Below are 14,433 nucleotides of genomic sequence, written 5' to 3' on the forward strand. Positions count from 1 at the left end.
AGACCAAAGCACACCTTCATTCCTTTGCAGTTGGCACAGCAGTATCATGTGTGAAGATAGATACTGCAAGGAGCAAAATGTAATGTAACTTCAGTTTTGCCTTAGAACTGTAATGAGAAGGAAAAAAAAAAAAAAAAGGCCACAGATTGTCTGATACTTGTGCAGAAAGCAGCATTACACCCACATTTTCAGAAAGCTGAAAGAGTGTGTGGGGGCTCTGTTTTTGGAAAAGCAGAGTGAAAGAAAGATTGTTCACTTTTATACACTGTACAAAGACTTATTTTTTTTTAAATAAATGGTTGAAAGGATTCCTTCCCCTCCGAGGAGTTAGCAGAAAATAAAAGGCAGATTTATATTTCTAATCTATGCAAATATCTGCTCTACAGGGCATCACAAAGACTGCTTTATATTAGACAGTTTGCAGATCCCAGGTGCTTTAAATGAGCCAAAAACATGCACAGTATCTCCACCTGCAATGACTGCTCACTCTGAGAACAGCTGGATGAGTAAAAAGAGATTGTCTTAGTAGCCTTCCATGAAAAATGCCTTTTGCTAGTGTGCCAACCCTCATACTCCCACCCAAATGGCTTCTGCTGTAGCTGCCCTCAGGAAAAAAAAAAATCAGAAAGGTTTTTTGGTTGTTTGTTATCTTGTTTTTTGTTTCAGGGATTTGGCTTTTGGTTTGTTTTGCCTTTTGTTGTTTTCTTTGGGGGTTGTTTTTAGTTTTGTTTGCTTAGGGTTTTTTTTTTTTTTTTTGCTTAAAACTTTATTTCATCACAAGTTCTTCCAGAAAGTTTCAAATTATATCAATTATAACATGGTGAAACTTCTACTGACACTTTAAGAAATTATCATGGTGCTTTAATGCATAATTCCCCCCTGGAAGATGTCTGTGGGACTGGTTGGAGGTAGAGGTGGGAGGGACACTGGAGTGGACGAGATTTTGAAGGGAACAGGATTAATCAAGGAATACGTAGAGGTCGGAGCCTCAACCCAACACAAAAGAAATAGAGCAGAAGTAGTAGGGAAATAAGAGAACTAGAGGGTAGGAAATAGCTCTCCAAGGAAAAGGTCCAATGCTAAGGGTATAATGCTATTATGTTAAAATGAAGGCAGAGCAATAATATTTATTTAATTGCCATTACCTGAAAGAAAAGACAGGCACTCTAGAACTGATGGCTGCTTTCTGTACATTTCTCTAGGACATTGGTCCAGAAACATGGCTGTCTGGAGTAGCCTCACCATTCACACTCAAAATTGTTAACTGAACATGAATGATGGTGTCCTGCAGGTGGTCCTTACCCTGTCCACTTAACATTTGAGAAGGAAAAAAAAATCCCACACCACTAATGCTTGCATCTTTAAGCAAGTGTCAGTTTCACGAAAAAGTGAAGAACTGAAAGCCACAGAGTCAGATCTGACCTACTAAAGTGATTAATGTGCCCCCCAGAGTATTCTCTGCCTCATCTTTTCTTGCAGGCCTCAGAGGTTGACAAGAAAGAGCTGTTAGTTGAATAAATTGCAGTTTTTCCATTTTCTTTCCCTAAGATCCCAGAGGCACTTCTTTCTCACATTATCAGAAATGCATCTTACAAATTAACTACAGACATCGCCCCCCATTGAGTCATGGCTGTGCTTGTGTTTATACCATAGGTGCCTGCAGCTCTACAGGACCTCAGTAATCAGGTGCCAGCCAAGATAACCCATTCACCCATTCAGTCACTCAATACCCACTCACACCTTTGAAATAATGGGGTCATCTGGGAACAAATCAAAATACTAAAAAATGTCTTATAAATGTAAAATCCCCTTCTTTACTGCAAGGGTGACTGACCACTGAAATAGGTTTCCCAGAGAAGTTTTTGAGTCTCTCCATCCATGGATATAGTCAAACCCCAGTGGCACACAGTCCTAGAGCAATCTCCTCTAGTTGACTCTGCTGTGAGCAAACACCCTCCAGTGGTATCTGGCAGCCTCTGTGGTTAGCACCACTACTTTACATTTAGCAAGTCAACTGACATTCCCACATTGCACTGACTTCTTTCTAGATTACTATTCCACTCCTCTCTCAGCATGTCACATATGGACAGGTTTCCATACAGTATATTCACCATTAGGGGACATAGTGCTTGGAGCAATGACTCACTCTCATGTCTGCATCCACATTTGGCTTGTGCAATACAGGAAGTTATCAGCAAAACCATGAAGACCTCCTGACCACTACCAACACCTGCAAGCAGATAAAATGCAGAAGCCTGCAGGCACAATTAGCATTTTACACTTCCAACAGCAATGATTTCACAAATAAATTTTCATGGTTTCACCTAAACAAAAATCATCTTATTTGTGCAAGAATTCCTCCTGTTGGCCCCAAATATCAAACAACAGCAGAACACAAAATGGTCTACAGATTGCTTTGAAGCGTTACATAGTCTTTCAAATAAAACTTATTAAGGACCAGTGCCTCAGAGCCATTAACCAAACACACAAGTAATGCTTCTCTCAACCAACAAAACCTAAAGCCTTGGAGCATTTTTCCTATTTGCAATGACAGCACATGAGGTGCAGGGGGATGCAGTCACCAGAAGCACAGAGAAATATTCAACTTGAGACAGATCTCTCAAAACCAGCACAGATCACAGCAAACCACCTCTGTGAACCAATTCCTTGTTCTTTGAATACTTGAGGAATATGTAAGTGTTTGCTCAAGTATTCTCAGAAGACTTCTCATCATCTTCAAGGAATATTAATCAACCTTGGATATTCTGGAGTCTGCAATTAACTAAAAGACAGGACTGAGAGATGAATTTCACCTCAAGCTCCAAGCACGGTCTGGCAAACTCAGGGATGAAGAAGTTTCCACTAAGAGAAGGTTACAAAAGTAACACACTCACTCCTAGCAGTGTCACTATTTTTGAAGCTTCAGCCTTTGGAGATGGCTTTGTTTTGGCATTGGGTTTGTTTGATTTTGGTGTTTCTGAAACTGTCGACGAGGAGGAAAAGCGTCTCATCATGAGTTTTGCATTTATGACAGTTTTGTCATTTGTATGTAAACACAAGTCAAACACACAGACACTGAGTGGGTGTGCCTAGTGCCTACCTGACCATCACAGGTAATCATAACATGATCAAGCCAAACCTAAAAGTGGCCAGTCTCAATTTTAAAACAAATGTTTAAACAGACTACCAAAAAACCCCTGAAAAACCCAAACCTACCAAAAAAATCTCACTTCCCATCTCTCCGTTTCATCATACTTTAGACTAAACCTTTCCCCACCACTTGTTTCAGAAAAGTCCTTCCCGACCCTACCACTCACTGCTTCAAACCTACGATTCACTGAATCTGCCCAGAACTGCACAGTTGAAGGTTTGCTGACATCATGCAATTCCACTTCAGGAAACAACAACAACAAAATAATTGTAACAGGCTATTTTGTATCTGAGATATATTAGTAAGCAGCTGGTTATGCTACAGACACTTAAAGAACCCCTGAGAGGCACTTATGAGACTGCAGCTTAAGTTATCAATCATTTCAGAAAGGAAAACAATTCAGCAGCTACTCCAGCTGAAAGTGTTGTGAAGTTCAATTGTCACTGAAATGTGTTGTTATTACCAACCTGGGCAGAATGAGCAAATGCACCTCTGCAGGTGAGCTATGAATGAGCAATCAGCACTGCAGGCTGCAGCTTGAAGAGATAATAACATCCAAATAGCTACAATGCTTCCTTGCACACAGTTAGGCCAGGACCCGGACTGACAAAAGTGAGCAATGAAACATTTCAGACATTCCAGCTGCGTGTTAAACAATTCTGAAGGAAAGGATATGAGGCTTCCCTCTCCCAGCAGGAACAGACATACAGACAAGCACTGATGTTCAGTCTATTCCCAGGGAAATGTTTAAGTTTTGTGATGCTTTTTAGCCCACTGTTTGGCAAGAACTCTGCATGTAGAGCAATCAAGGGATGGTTTCTGACAGCTTTCATTCTAAGAATCAAATCTTTTGCATCGTACCAGAACCAGTTTGCCAGTTCAGTGTTAGGAAAAGAATCCCTTAAAATATACAATCTGTAATGTACAAGTAGTTTCGCATCTTCCACACCCTCAAGAATTAAAGCAACTCTTTCTCCACTGTGTATACATCTTTTTTAGACATGACTACCATGTGGGCAGTTTCAGGTTTGCAGCAACAGAACATTTCTTCAGTGGGGAGGCTTAGGCCACTGTAGCCTTCACCCACTTACTTCAGGCTTTACTTCTAGTTGTGCTGATGCAACTTTGCTGCTCTACACCAGATAAATGAAATAATTTTGGTTCAAAAGACAACAAGCCCACCCGTTCTTTGGATGAGTTGGGCTTTTTTCTCTTTGTTTTGTTGTTGTTGTTTGTTTGGTTTTTTTTCCCTCTTTTATCTAAATATAGCACAGATGTGCAGAAACCACACAGTGATGTGGTTTACAACAACAGCCCCTCGAAACATTTGCATTGTTACAACTGTAGTACTGCACTCTGAATAAAACAGTAATTCCCACTGAAGTTGTTTGCCAAGGTGCACCCTGATCCTAATTAAAGGACTAATACCCTCTAACAATTTTAATCCTTTTGTGAAATGTAAGGGGGAAAAATCAGGAGTGGGATGGGCAAAACCCAGAAAAGATGCCAAAGTTCACTTTCAGTGAAGCATAGGCAGATGTAAGAACCATAAACTAGAAGAGTATATGGAGGTCCTTTGCCTATGGCTTCCTTTTAATCTGTATAAAGTTACAGAAAAGAGTAATGGTCCTTTTCAAAATTTATGCCAGGTTTTTAGGCATTTATCTATTACTCTCTTTTGTTTCCACAATTATATGTAATCATTCACCAATACAGCTTTCCTTCTTTTTTTTCTTTCACCCCTCCCCTACTCCCCCAGTCAAGTGGAGAATTCTCTCATTTTGTCCTTTTTTGAACAATCACCAGGAAAGAAAAGAACCAGGTGATACCTGAGCAAATACTGAATGCCAGAAACAGAGTGACTGTCCATTCTCTGCCAGCTCTACCACAGTAGTGTGAACCAAGGGAAGCCACATACCTTGTTACCTCCTGCTGCAGTCGGGAAACACTGGGCACATAGAACATTACCCCAAAGAAAAGCAACGGCTCATTGGCGAATTTGTCCAGCTGCTTCTTCAGAGGCTTTTCCAGTTCAACCCAGCGGGACTGCTGGTTCTTGCTGAGAAACCAAAGGCCGAAGTAGTGGGTCTAGATAAAGAAATAAAATAGTATCAGTTTAACTTTTTCAGCTAGACCACACATGCGACCAGTGACACAAATGCAAATAAGAACAGATGGCCTTGTGTAAATTTTCACATATGTAAAATCAGAGTAATTTATTTGTTGACGTTCTTTATTTTTAGGACAACCTTGAAGACCACGACAAATAAATATTGCACTATGACATACCTCATGGAATACTATCTGCCCCTCATCTCTCCAAAATGCGTATTAAAGAGCTTTGACTGACACTATGGCACAGGTGACATCAATGCTTTACAGAAAGTGTCTGAGTCTTTGTCTTCTTGTACACCTGTGCTTTGTGAACAGCAAACAGTAAGCCTGAATCAAAGCACAAAGGCTTCATGAGACTTTGGATCTGGCCTGCTGCATGCAAAGGACAAGAACTCTTCCAGGAGTAAAATACAATGTAAAACCACATGCATTAAGTCAAAATAGATCTACCAATACTAGAAACAGTTACCCAATACAGAACATATTTTGTTTGTTGTTTTGCTGATTTTTCTTACTGCACTCACAAGATTTTATGATGGACAAATATTACATGTAAAATGCACATCACACACACAAGTTGTTTGCTCTCAGCTCGTACAGAAATCACTGGATTGAAAACCTCAGCTATTTCCTGTCTTGTATAACTGTCAATGGCTGTAGTACCTCCCATGTAAGACACATGGGACTGTTGGTGGTGGAAGGTAACTAACAAGGGACACCGTTCAAACTATAGCTTCAGACAACAAACTGGTAAAAAGCAGTTGAAGGAAGAGACAATCCATCATCAAGGATTCTATCAGAGAGCTCTTAAAACACTCTATTAAACACACTAATCTACTACTGCAAACAAATCTCTACTGTAATATACTGCAAGTACTACAGCTACAGAGCTGAAGGTGAAAAAAATGTTTATATTTAGCAAAGGAATCAATACATCAGTGGCCTGTGAAGTTTGTATCCACATCTTTTTCTTCAGTACTTCATCTGAGAGCATGTGGAGACTTCCAGCCATACCTTAAATAGAAGAATACCATCTTGTACTAACACTGGAATGAATAAAATAAAGACTGAGAAGGACTTTTGCAGACACCAGGCAGAATTAATGTCTCAAAGTGGGATGGATTCTATTTCTGCATATTTCATTTTATTTCAATAAGCTTTCTTGGTGCTTAATCCAACTGACTGATTCACCCTAAACAAATAACAACACAACCCAAAAATTTTTTGTTATAGCTTAACTTGCCTGGACAGCATCCTTCCACAGGCAAACACAGGCTTTTATACATAACAGCACATTTTAAATAAAAATACCTGAAACAAATAATAGAAAAAACCCTATCTGCTGTTTTATAAAGCTTTCCTTTGAAATTACTTTTAATACATTCAAAAAATTTGGCACATAAATCAACCATCAAGATTTCAATCACTGTATTTCCCATATGTTCATGATTTTAAATAAAAGGTCTACAAAAGCAGCAGACAAATTCAAACTGTTCTACTTTGCAAGACCCACCATGAACAACCTGCTTCACCTTGGTAAGGATAATTTTCTAAAACACATTGCATGTATCTTGACTTAGCATATACCACAAGGCCAACTAATGCAACACTGAAAAATTAAAATGCTTAGAAATCACAAAAAGCCAGCAGGGGCAACACTGTTGTAACTATTTTATAGCTGAGGGCATGCAAGAAAGAATCATATGCAAAACTTCTGAATTGGAGTGTAGGTGTATTTACTTAAGGGCCTCATTACATACATATTTCCAACTGCAGAGAAAGGCCAGACTAGCATGTAACTAAGGTGATTACTAATTCAACCCAATTCCTCAATTAAGACTGACAAACCTGCACTATAGCTCGAACACCGCTCAGGCTTTTCTCTTTAAGCTCTCTTTGGTACAGTGAAGCAAGCCAGTTTTTTTTATAGACAATTACTGTAGTGTTTCCTTCTAGAATGTAAAGGTATCTTCAATAAGTCTATCAATCCAGGGCAAAAATAAAGAAGTCACTACCTCCCATAGGATAAACTTAAAACTAACCAAATAACTGATATACATTCACTATCCCTCTGCAGTCATCACTAGATTAAAAATTATTTCTGACAAGCTCACTGCAATAGTAATTAGATTAAAATGAAAGAGGGAAGGACAGTGGAGACAGCAAAGGAAAGGAATTCATGTGAAGGCAGAAAAAAGCATTGTGTTTTTACCTAAAGGGAAAACATTTGAAAACCATCCTCAGCAAGAAACAGTGCAGAGCTGTGAAAATGGATCTTCCATATTACTTTATGAAGTAAGCACACCACCTAGAACCCAAATTTGCAGACTCAAGCACTTATAAAATATCTAGCAACTAAGATGATTTGGAGTCTGAAGTCCGAAAGAGTTCTCAAAGGGTATTGTAATTAAATAGCTCAAATGACCACAGTCCTTCCCCTTTGAGTGAGGGCAGGAGTAGAAAGGCTCTTCAAGTACCAAATCTAGAATCCTGAATCACTTCAAAAGAATGAGAAGAGAACGGAATGCAATGTTTAAGCTTCTAAACTACAGCAGATATAGTGGACTGACTATGGCAGCATGCAGTTCACGCAACTGAAAGATGACTGTTTTCTTGGAAAGCAGCCTGGAGAGGATCTAACAGTTGCAGATGAAGTATAAGGATTGCAGAGCAGAGTTCAGGTCACAAATGCATGCACTTTGGAGAGATGACCAATACAGTCATTTGAATATCTGTTCCCTGTCACCAGGAACTTCAATTCTTGAGAACATCAGCATTTTTTAAACAACCCACACTCATGAAGGACTTCTATAGCCACTACTGGGAACACCTGAAGAGACTCTCTCCCCTAGGAACATTAGTAACTCCTAAACAGAAACAGGGATTTGGGACTCAAAATGGCTGGACCACGAAGTTCAGTGTGCTATGACTAGGCATATCACTGTTCAGAAGGCTTTACAGAATCAGAGGCATGCACTGACGTTCACTCCAGCCCACAAAACATTTTTACAGTACAGACACCCCACAAAGTAGTTGAAAAGATATAAAAAAAAAGGGGATCTTTTTCTTTGTAAGTAAGCTGGTTGAAAACTAGGCCAACTCCAATAGCTGGTCTGTTTGTCCTCCTGTACAGTGAACCACAGACTTCTCTCCAGTTTTCATGAGATAAGCATCTATACCTACACCAAGCAGGCTCTAAAGCAACACAGGCTGCTGCAGATACAACAGCAGTCTAAGTGGCAAAGGAAGTGGACAATGCTTTTAATTCTTAAAAAACAAACAAACAAAAAACCCAAAAAACCCACCACACCTCAAGAATTAAAGAGTCCTTCTGCCAGCCCAAGCTGACTAACACTAGACATACACTCAAATATGCATTCTGCAAAGAGCTTCAATTGCTAGTGCTTTTGGTCTGCCTCATCTGCAAATACACTAAGAGCTCTGTTAAAAAAAGAGTTTACATTAACTTTGTTTCAAAGTTTTAAACTTTGTCTTACATGCCACACATGACTTCATACATGGTACAACGAAGCTGGCTTATGCTCTTCCAGGCGCTGCAGTCCTCTACTACAGCCATGGATAAGAATCAGAGAGCACCTGCATGCCCCAATGACACTACATAAAAAGGTGATCCTTGAAATATGACAACTCAGAAAACTGGATACACCAAACCTGTTCTAGGAAGTCTTGAAAAAGATACTACAGATGCCAGTTCAGAAGGCAAATACCAAATATGAACTTGGACTCTGCTGTAGCTTAGTCTCAAGTCCTGAACTAGCCCTGCTTTTGTGTCAGGCAAGAAGAGTAGAATGGTCAACAAGAGATGACAGACACCCACTCAGTCAGCAAATCTCATTTGAAAGGATCCAACAAGACAGGCTCAGTGTTTATTAAAGCATCTTGTTAAGCAGTCGACTAAATATTTATCCTTGAGAAAAAGGCAGAATTCCAGCTGCTCCAGGCAAAAAGCATTAAACCCTGCTATCCCAGGGCACTTGCACAGAGGGGAAGGCATCATCTACAGCAGCCAATTGTTCCTAGAAGGCCTTTTGTACAAGCGATGCCTGAACCCTAACTCAGCTTCGCTGGCAAGATGAGTCAATCCAAGCCAGATTTCAAGGCAAGTTAGCTGCCAAACAAAGGTTTTCACTCATGCCCTACAAGGAGGGAACAATTCTATGGCACAAAAAGAATGTTACAACAGCAGCAAATGGCCAGCCCTGCAAAGTGGTCATCATCAATAACGCAGCCTGCCATCCTCCTCCTGTGGGTTGGGTCTTGCAGCATCAAAGTGCTAGAGGTATCATTGTTAAACTCAGCTTGAATTTTGGTTGGAATGGACCTTCTTGCTCACACTCCCTCTTAGAATACATCAAAACATTCCATCTTTAACATTTTTATAATTTTATAAAGTGAACTAGAGAGAACGAAGAGGAAAAAGAAACATGAAGTCTCACAGCAGATTTGTATGTATTATTTCAAGTAGGTTCACTTAATCTCACGTGAAGGCAACGATGCCATTACAGTGGGAAGAAAAAAAAATGAATAATACTTGTGTATCCTGCACATACACATATTCCTGACATACACAAGATTATAAAATGCCTTTTCTAAGCTTGTCTTTCCTCTTTCCCTTCCTCCCTTCTTCTCATCTTTACTTTTATACCTAATGCTGGTGTAAGAGCTCATTTTATTGGAAACAGCAACCATTCAACCAGGAGACCTGTTGCTTTGTCAAGAGCTTTGCTGAAAAGGATAAACCCAGATTTTACAGTAGTTACATGGCTACACTTTTTACTGACCTATTCCTGAACCCTGACTCAGTCAGGGAGGGAGCTGCATTCCCCAGAGATCAAATAGAAATATGCATAATCCATTAGGTACTCTTTTTCAGTCATGTGTGGTATAATGATTGAGAGTCTTTCAAAACAATACATACAGTAATCTTAAACAGTTTTGCTTTTTAGCAGTGGAGGGTTGGACAGTTTTTTTTTTTATTTCTAAGAAATTGGCTTAAATGATATATGGATGTATTCCTAACAAACGTAAAAGTTGGGGTACACCTTTATTTAAACATATGACTGAAGTATTAAACAAAAATCAGTCTTTACTTTTAAGAGAACAGACATTCTTACTTGAGCTTGAGGCAAACAGGATTTGATGAAGTTTAGGTTCTTCCTTACTTGTACATCATAGTTTACTGATTAGAATTTCTAAGAAGAGGCATATTTCAGCTGAAGTTTTTGCTGCAATCAAGGAATTTTTATAGTCTCTTTCCAATATGGACACATGCAAGGATTTTCTCCTCAGTGCACCTACTAGGCTCTTCTACTCTACTCAGCTATTCAGTTGCACAAATCTATTAGAAATCTGAACTTTGTCAAAGTATTTTTGACCCTTCTGTAGAATTGGATTGGACAGAAAGTTAAAAAATTATGGTAAGCCTAAGAAGAAAAGCGGACAGTCAACGAATGACTGCATGTTTCCCTACAAACCAGGGCAGGAAGTCCAGAGCAGCAGAAGCAGAACTGAATTTGGCATCTGGGGGAAAGAATAGCACCTAGTACCATGCCCATCCAAGCTTGCTAGGTCAAATTATTCCTCAGGAAAGAAACAGAGGACGATACAGGGAGACTCTCTCTTGAAAGAGGTTCGTAATTCTCTTCTCTCCTAAACATTTAAAGCAGCAATGGATGCTACAAGAATCAATCAGGAAAAAAAAAAATTAAAAAACCCCAAACCACTTCTGTCAAAAAATGTTGTACTGTTGAAATCTGAACTTTGCAAAATTGGTTCAATGTTGCCAAAACTTTGTTTGTAAAAGAAGTAGGGAGGGTGATGAAAGAAGGGGAAAGTGTTCCAACAACATCAAAGCATTCTCTTCTGTGTTGTTAAAATATTTTTTATCTTGAAACACAAACTTTTTGTGCTGACATATTTCTTTTTGCATGACACAATTTTGAAAATGAAAAAACCCCAAAGCAATAGAAAACCCCCATTAAATCGAACAATGTCCTTTGCTACTCTACTGTCCAATCTCTTTTGTCTGGAAAAAATTGAAATTTCAGGCTTTGTTCCAAATTGGAACAAAATATGTTCAGAAATCACAAAATGCTTTGTGGAAAAGAATGCTAACCTGCCAACAGAGCTATTGTTCCCAAATGCAGGTGGACTTCCAGAGAGAATCATTAGGCCCCAGACTTATGCTGCACCAACAAGATAAGCCTACAAGGAGTAAGAGAAGAATCACTTTGTTCATTTCACTCTTTTCTGCACTGCAAGGAGAGGACCTAGTCTCTCTATAAGCACATCCTAAAGCATCATCAACAGAAAGAAATAACAAAAAGTAATTAGTAGAAAATCTTCATCTCTAAAAGGAAAGGGGAAAGATGATTCTATTAAAATCCACATTAAAAAACCCCAAACCCACAAACACTTAAGTATGAAGTGCTTTCACATCCTCCTGTGTGCAGACAGAGAAAGCAAGATGCTTTTCTCTTGTATCCTTATCCTTATAGTGCAAAAAGCAGATTCTGTTTAGTTTTCGTCTGCACTAATTATTTGTACGCTGCCTTCCAGCTGCCATCATTACAAAGGGCCATGGACCAACAAATGTTAAGACACTGCAAAATTAATAGATTTCCAGCTGTGCTCAAGGAAAGTATATGCTAGGACAATCAGATGATAGTGCAGCAATTTCCAGGCAATGATTTTGAACATGTGACTTGCAAAAGCCTAGAAGTATGCAGGATACATGTAAGGAGTCTACAGAAGGTAAGAAAAGACAGTTCATTTGTGTCATGCATATTGGGGAGAGATTCCTAAAAAGGCCTCAACACTTAAACACTGAACTCTACAGCAAGAAATAGAAAGTAAAGGATTTCAGTCTTTAATAAAGACTTCATTACTTCAGTCTTTTCAGAGGCATTGGGAATGTAAAAAAAGCCTTTCAGAGTTTCAGATGTGAAAAATTTTAGTTAAAAGGAAGAAAAAAACCGACATCCTTGGGTTTTTACTAAGTAACCCCTGCTAGTAACACAACTGTTGTCTCTCTTAGTCTATTAGTAAAAATAATGTGTTTATATCACAGGATCACAGAATGACAGAGGTAGGAATTTCTGAAGATCTCCTAGTCCAATAACCCTGCTAATGCAGGTCTGCCTAGATCAGGTTGCACAGGAACACATCCAGGCATGTTTTGAGAGTCTCCAGAGACTCCACAACCTCTCTGGGCAGTCTGCTCCAGTGCTCCAGCACCCTCAGTATGAAGCTAGATATTTAAGTCAGTCACTGGCATAATTCAGTTAGCAGCACAGCGAGACCAGGGTTACATTCAGATGAAAGTTAGTGTAACTTGGCCTTGCACATATTCAGAATATAAACCCATTGCTTTCTAAGAAAAGAAGAAATTTCATCTTACTACTAAAAAGAGCTCTCAAAGCTGCGATGAATAAGCAACAACACAAAACCCTGAGTGCTATTCTGCTTTCAGTTTTCATGCAACCAGAGTATGTTTGTCCAAGCTCCAGCTGCTGATATCTGGCCAACTCTGAGAACAACATGATTCAAACAGACTGCCCCAGCTAAAAATGTATCGATTTATACAGTGGCGGATAGTCTCTTTCTGGGGTTACTCTTACCTCACGTAATTCCAGCCTCTGAGCAACAGCCTCTAAGCACTCCTGCCCTGTGCTCTCCACAGAGAGGGTGCACTCGATCACATTGTTGTCCAGCAGACGGATCCTTGTCACAAAGCAGTTCTTGCTCAAGACATTGTAGCGTCTGGTCCGTCGCAGTTTCAGCCCAAAAGGCATGGCTGTTGGCCTGGAAGGTCACCCCTCCCCTGTACTCTTCTAGGAGTTATCAGCACGCTTGTCGACTTGCCTTGAAGGCTTCTTCAATTGGCACTACTCCCCTCCAGAAATGGAGGTAGCTGTCCATTCCCAGGGCAAGCTTCAAGGGTTTCCTGCAAAATACATACAAATGAGTGTGAAACAAGATGTTCCTTAAAGATCAGTGGAAAAGAAAAATGCTTTAAGGAAGAACAGTCACATAGAAAACCATAAAATAAACATCTTCACACAGGACTGCCAGAACAAATTATAAAAGAATTCTTATAAAATTCTGTTTTGGCGCAGAATTTAAAGCACAGATTTAATTGTAAAGCTGCTCTTTGAGAAGCTCAGTACTAACAGCAATTCTACAGGGCACACATCCAGAGGTGCTAACTCTCCCACCATTACCCCCACCACAGGGGTCTATAACATAATCTTCAAGTCAAATTTTGGTGCCTTCAGGCCAGCTTTGAAAGCTAGCTTAAAAAGCTAAGGAATAGAGGCATTTAAAAGAGGTGTGATTTTGAAAGAAGAAAGGCTGGCCAAAATCAGCAGGAAATGCAGATGCCCAGCACCTCTGAAAAAAAATCAAACCTAAAGTATGCATGTGAAAGGCAAGAAGCATCCCAGCCATTTCAGAGAAGGCTCCTTCTGAGGCAATCCCTGACATTTTGCTCATTTCCAGGTCCAAAGCAATGCTGAGCTTCACTCTTTCAGGTGGAATGAGTAACTGCCGGAACACAGCTGTCAGAGACCACGATAACACTGAGTGGGAGGAAGAGAACACATATTCTAGACAGTTTCTAATCACTACTCCTAAAACTTATCAGGGATACATGCAACTCTTAAGCCAAAATACAAAGTAGACAGAAGAACCAGAGATACAGAAATAATAACACTTAAGAAGCTATGATCCCTCATTTGCAAGATTCGCTGCTTTAAAACAAAACAAAAAAACCCCAAACTAAAAAAAAAAAAAAACCAAAAAACAAACATGAAAAAAAAAAACCCCAACAACAAAACCCTGCAAAAACCCACAACAAGAAGTTTATTTGGGAGCAGGGTCAAGCTAAACCAAAACAAGGTATTTGTACTAGCATAAGCTGCTTTAAAATGTCTGTTTCCCACATGCAGAGAATCATAGAATCATTAAGGTTGGAAAAGACCTTTAAGATCAAGTCCAGCTGTAACCTGACTAGCATGACCACTAGACTGAAGCACCACATCTACACACTTCTTGAACACCTCCAGGACTGGTGACTCCACCACTTCCCTGGGCAGCCCCACCACTCTTTCTGTAAAGAAATTTTTCTTAATACCCAAGCTAAACTT

The 14,433-nt window shown here is 39.6% G+C and overlaps 1 protein-coding gene across 1 annotated transcript in view; it reads right to left on the reverse strand.

Moving 5' to 3' along the window:
• The window catches only part of PTPN14 (protein tyrosine phosphatase non-receptor type 14), a 71,103-nt gene extending 58,023 nt beyond the window's left edge, over positions 1 to 13,080 (reverse strand). The window contains exons 1-2 of the mRNA XM_054396010.1: positions 12,907 to 13,080; positions 5,070 to 5,239 (exon numbers count right to left, since the gene is read on the reverse strand). Coding sequence (XP_054251985.1) covers positions 5,070 to 5,239; positions 12,907 to 13,080 — 344 coding nt within the window. The remainder of the gene's footprint in view (positions 1 to 5,069; positions 5,240 to 12,906) is intronic.
• Between the last annotated feature and the right edge of the window lie 1,353 nt (positions 13,081 to 14,433).

Source organism: Indicator indicator, chromosome 2 (assembly GCF_027791375.1).
Source record: "Indicator indicator isolate 239-I01 chromosome 2, UM_Iind_1.1, whole genome shotgun sequence".
Lineage (NCBI taxonomy): Eukaryota > Metazoa > Chordata > Aves > Piciformes > Indicatoridae > Indicator > Indicator indicator.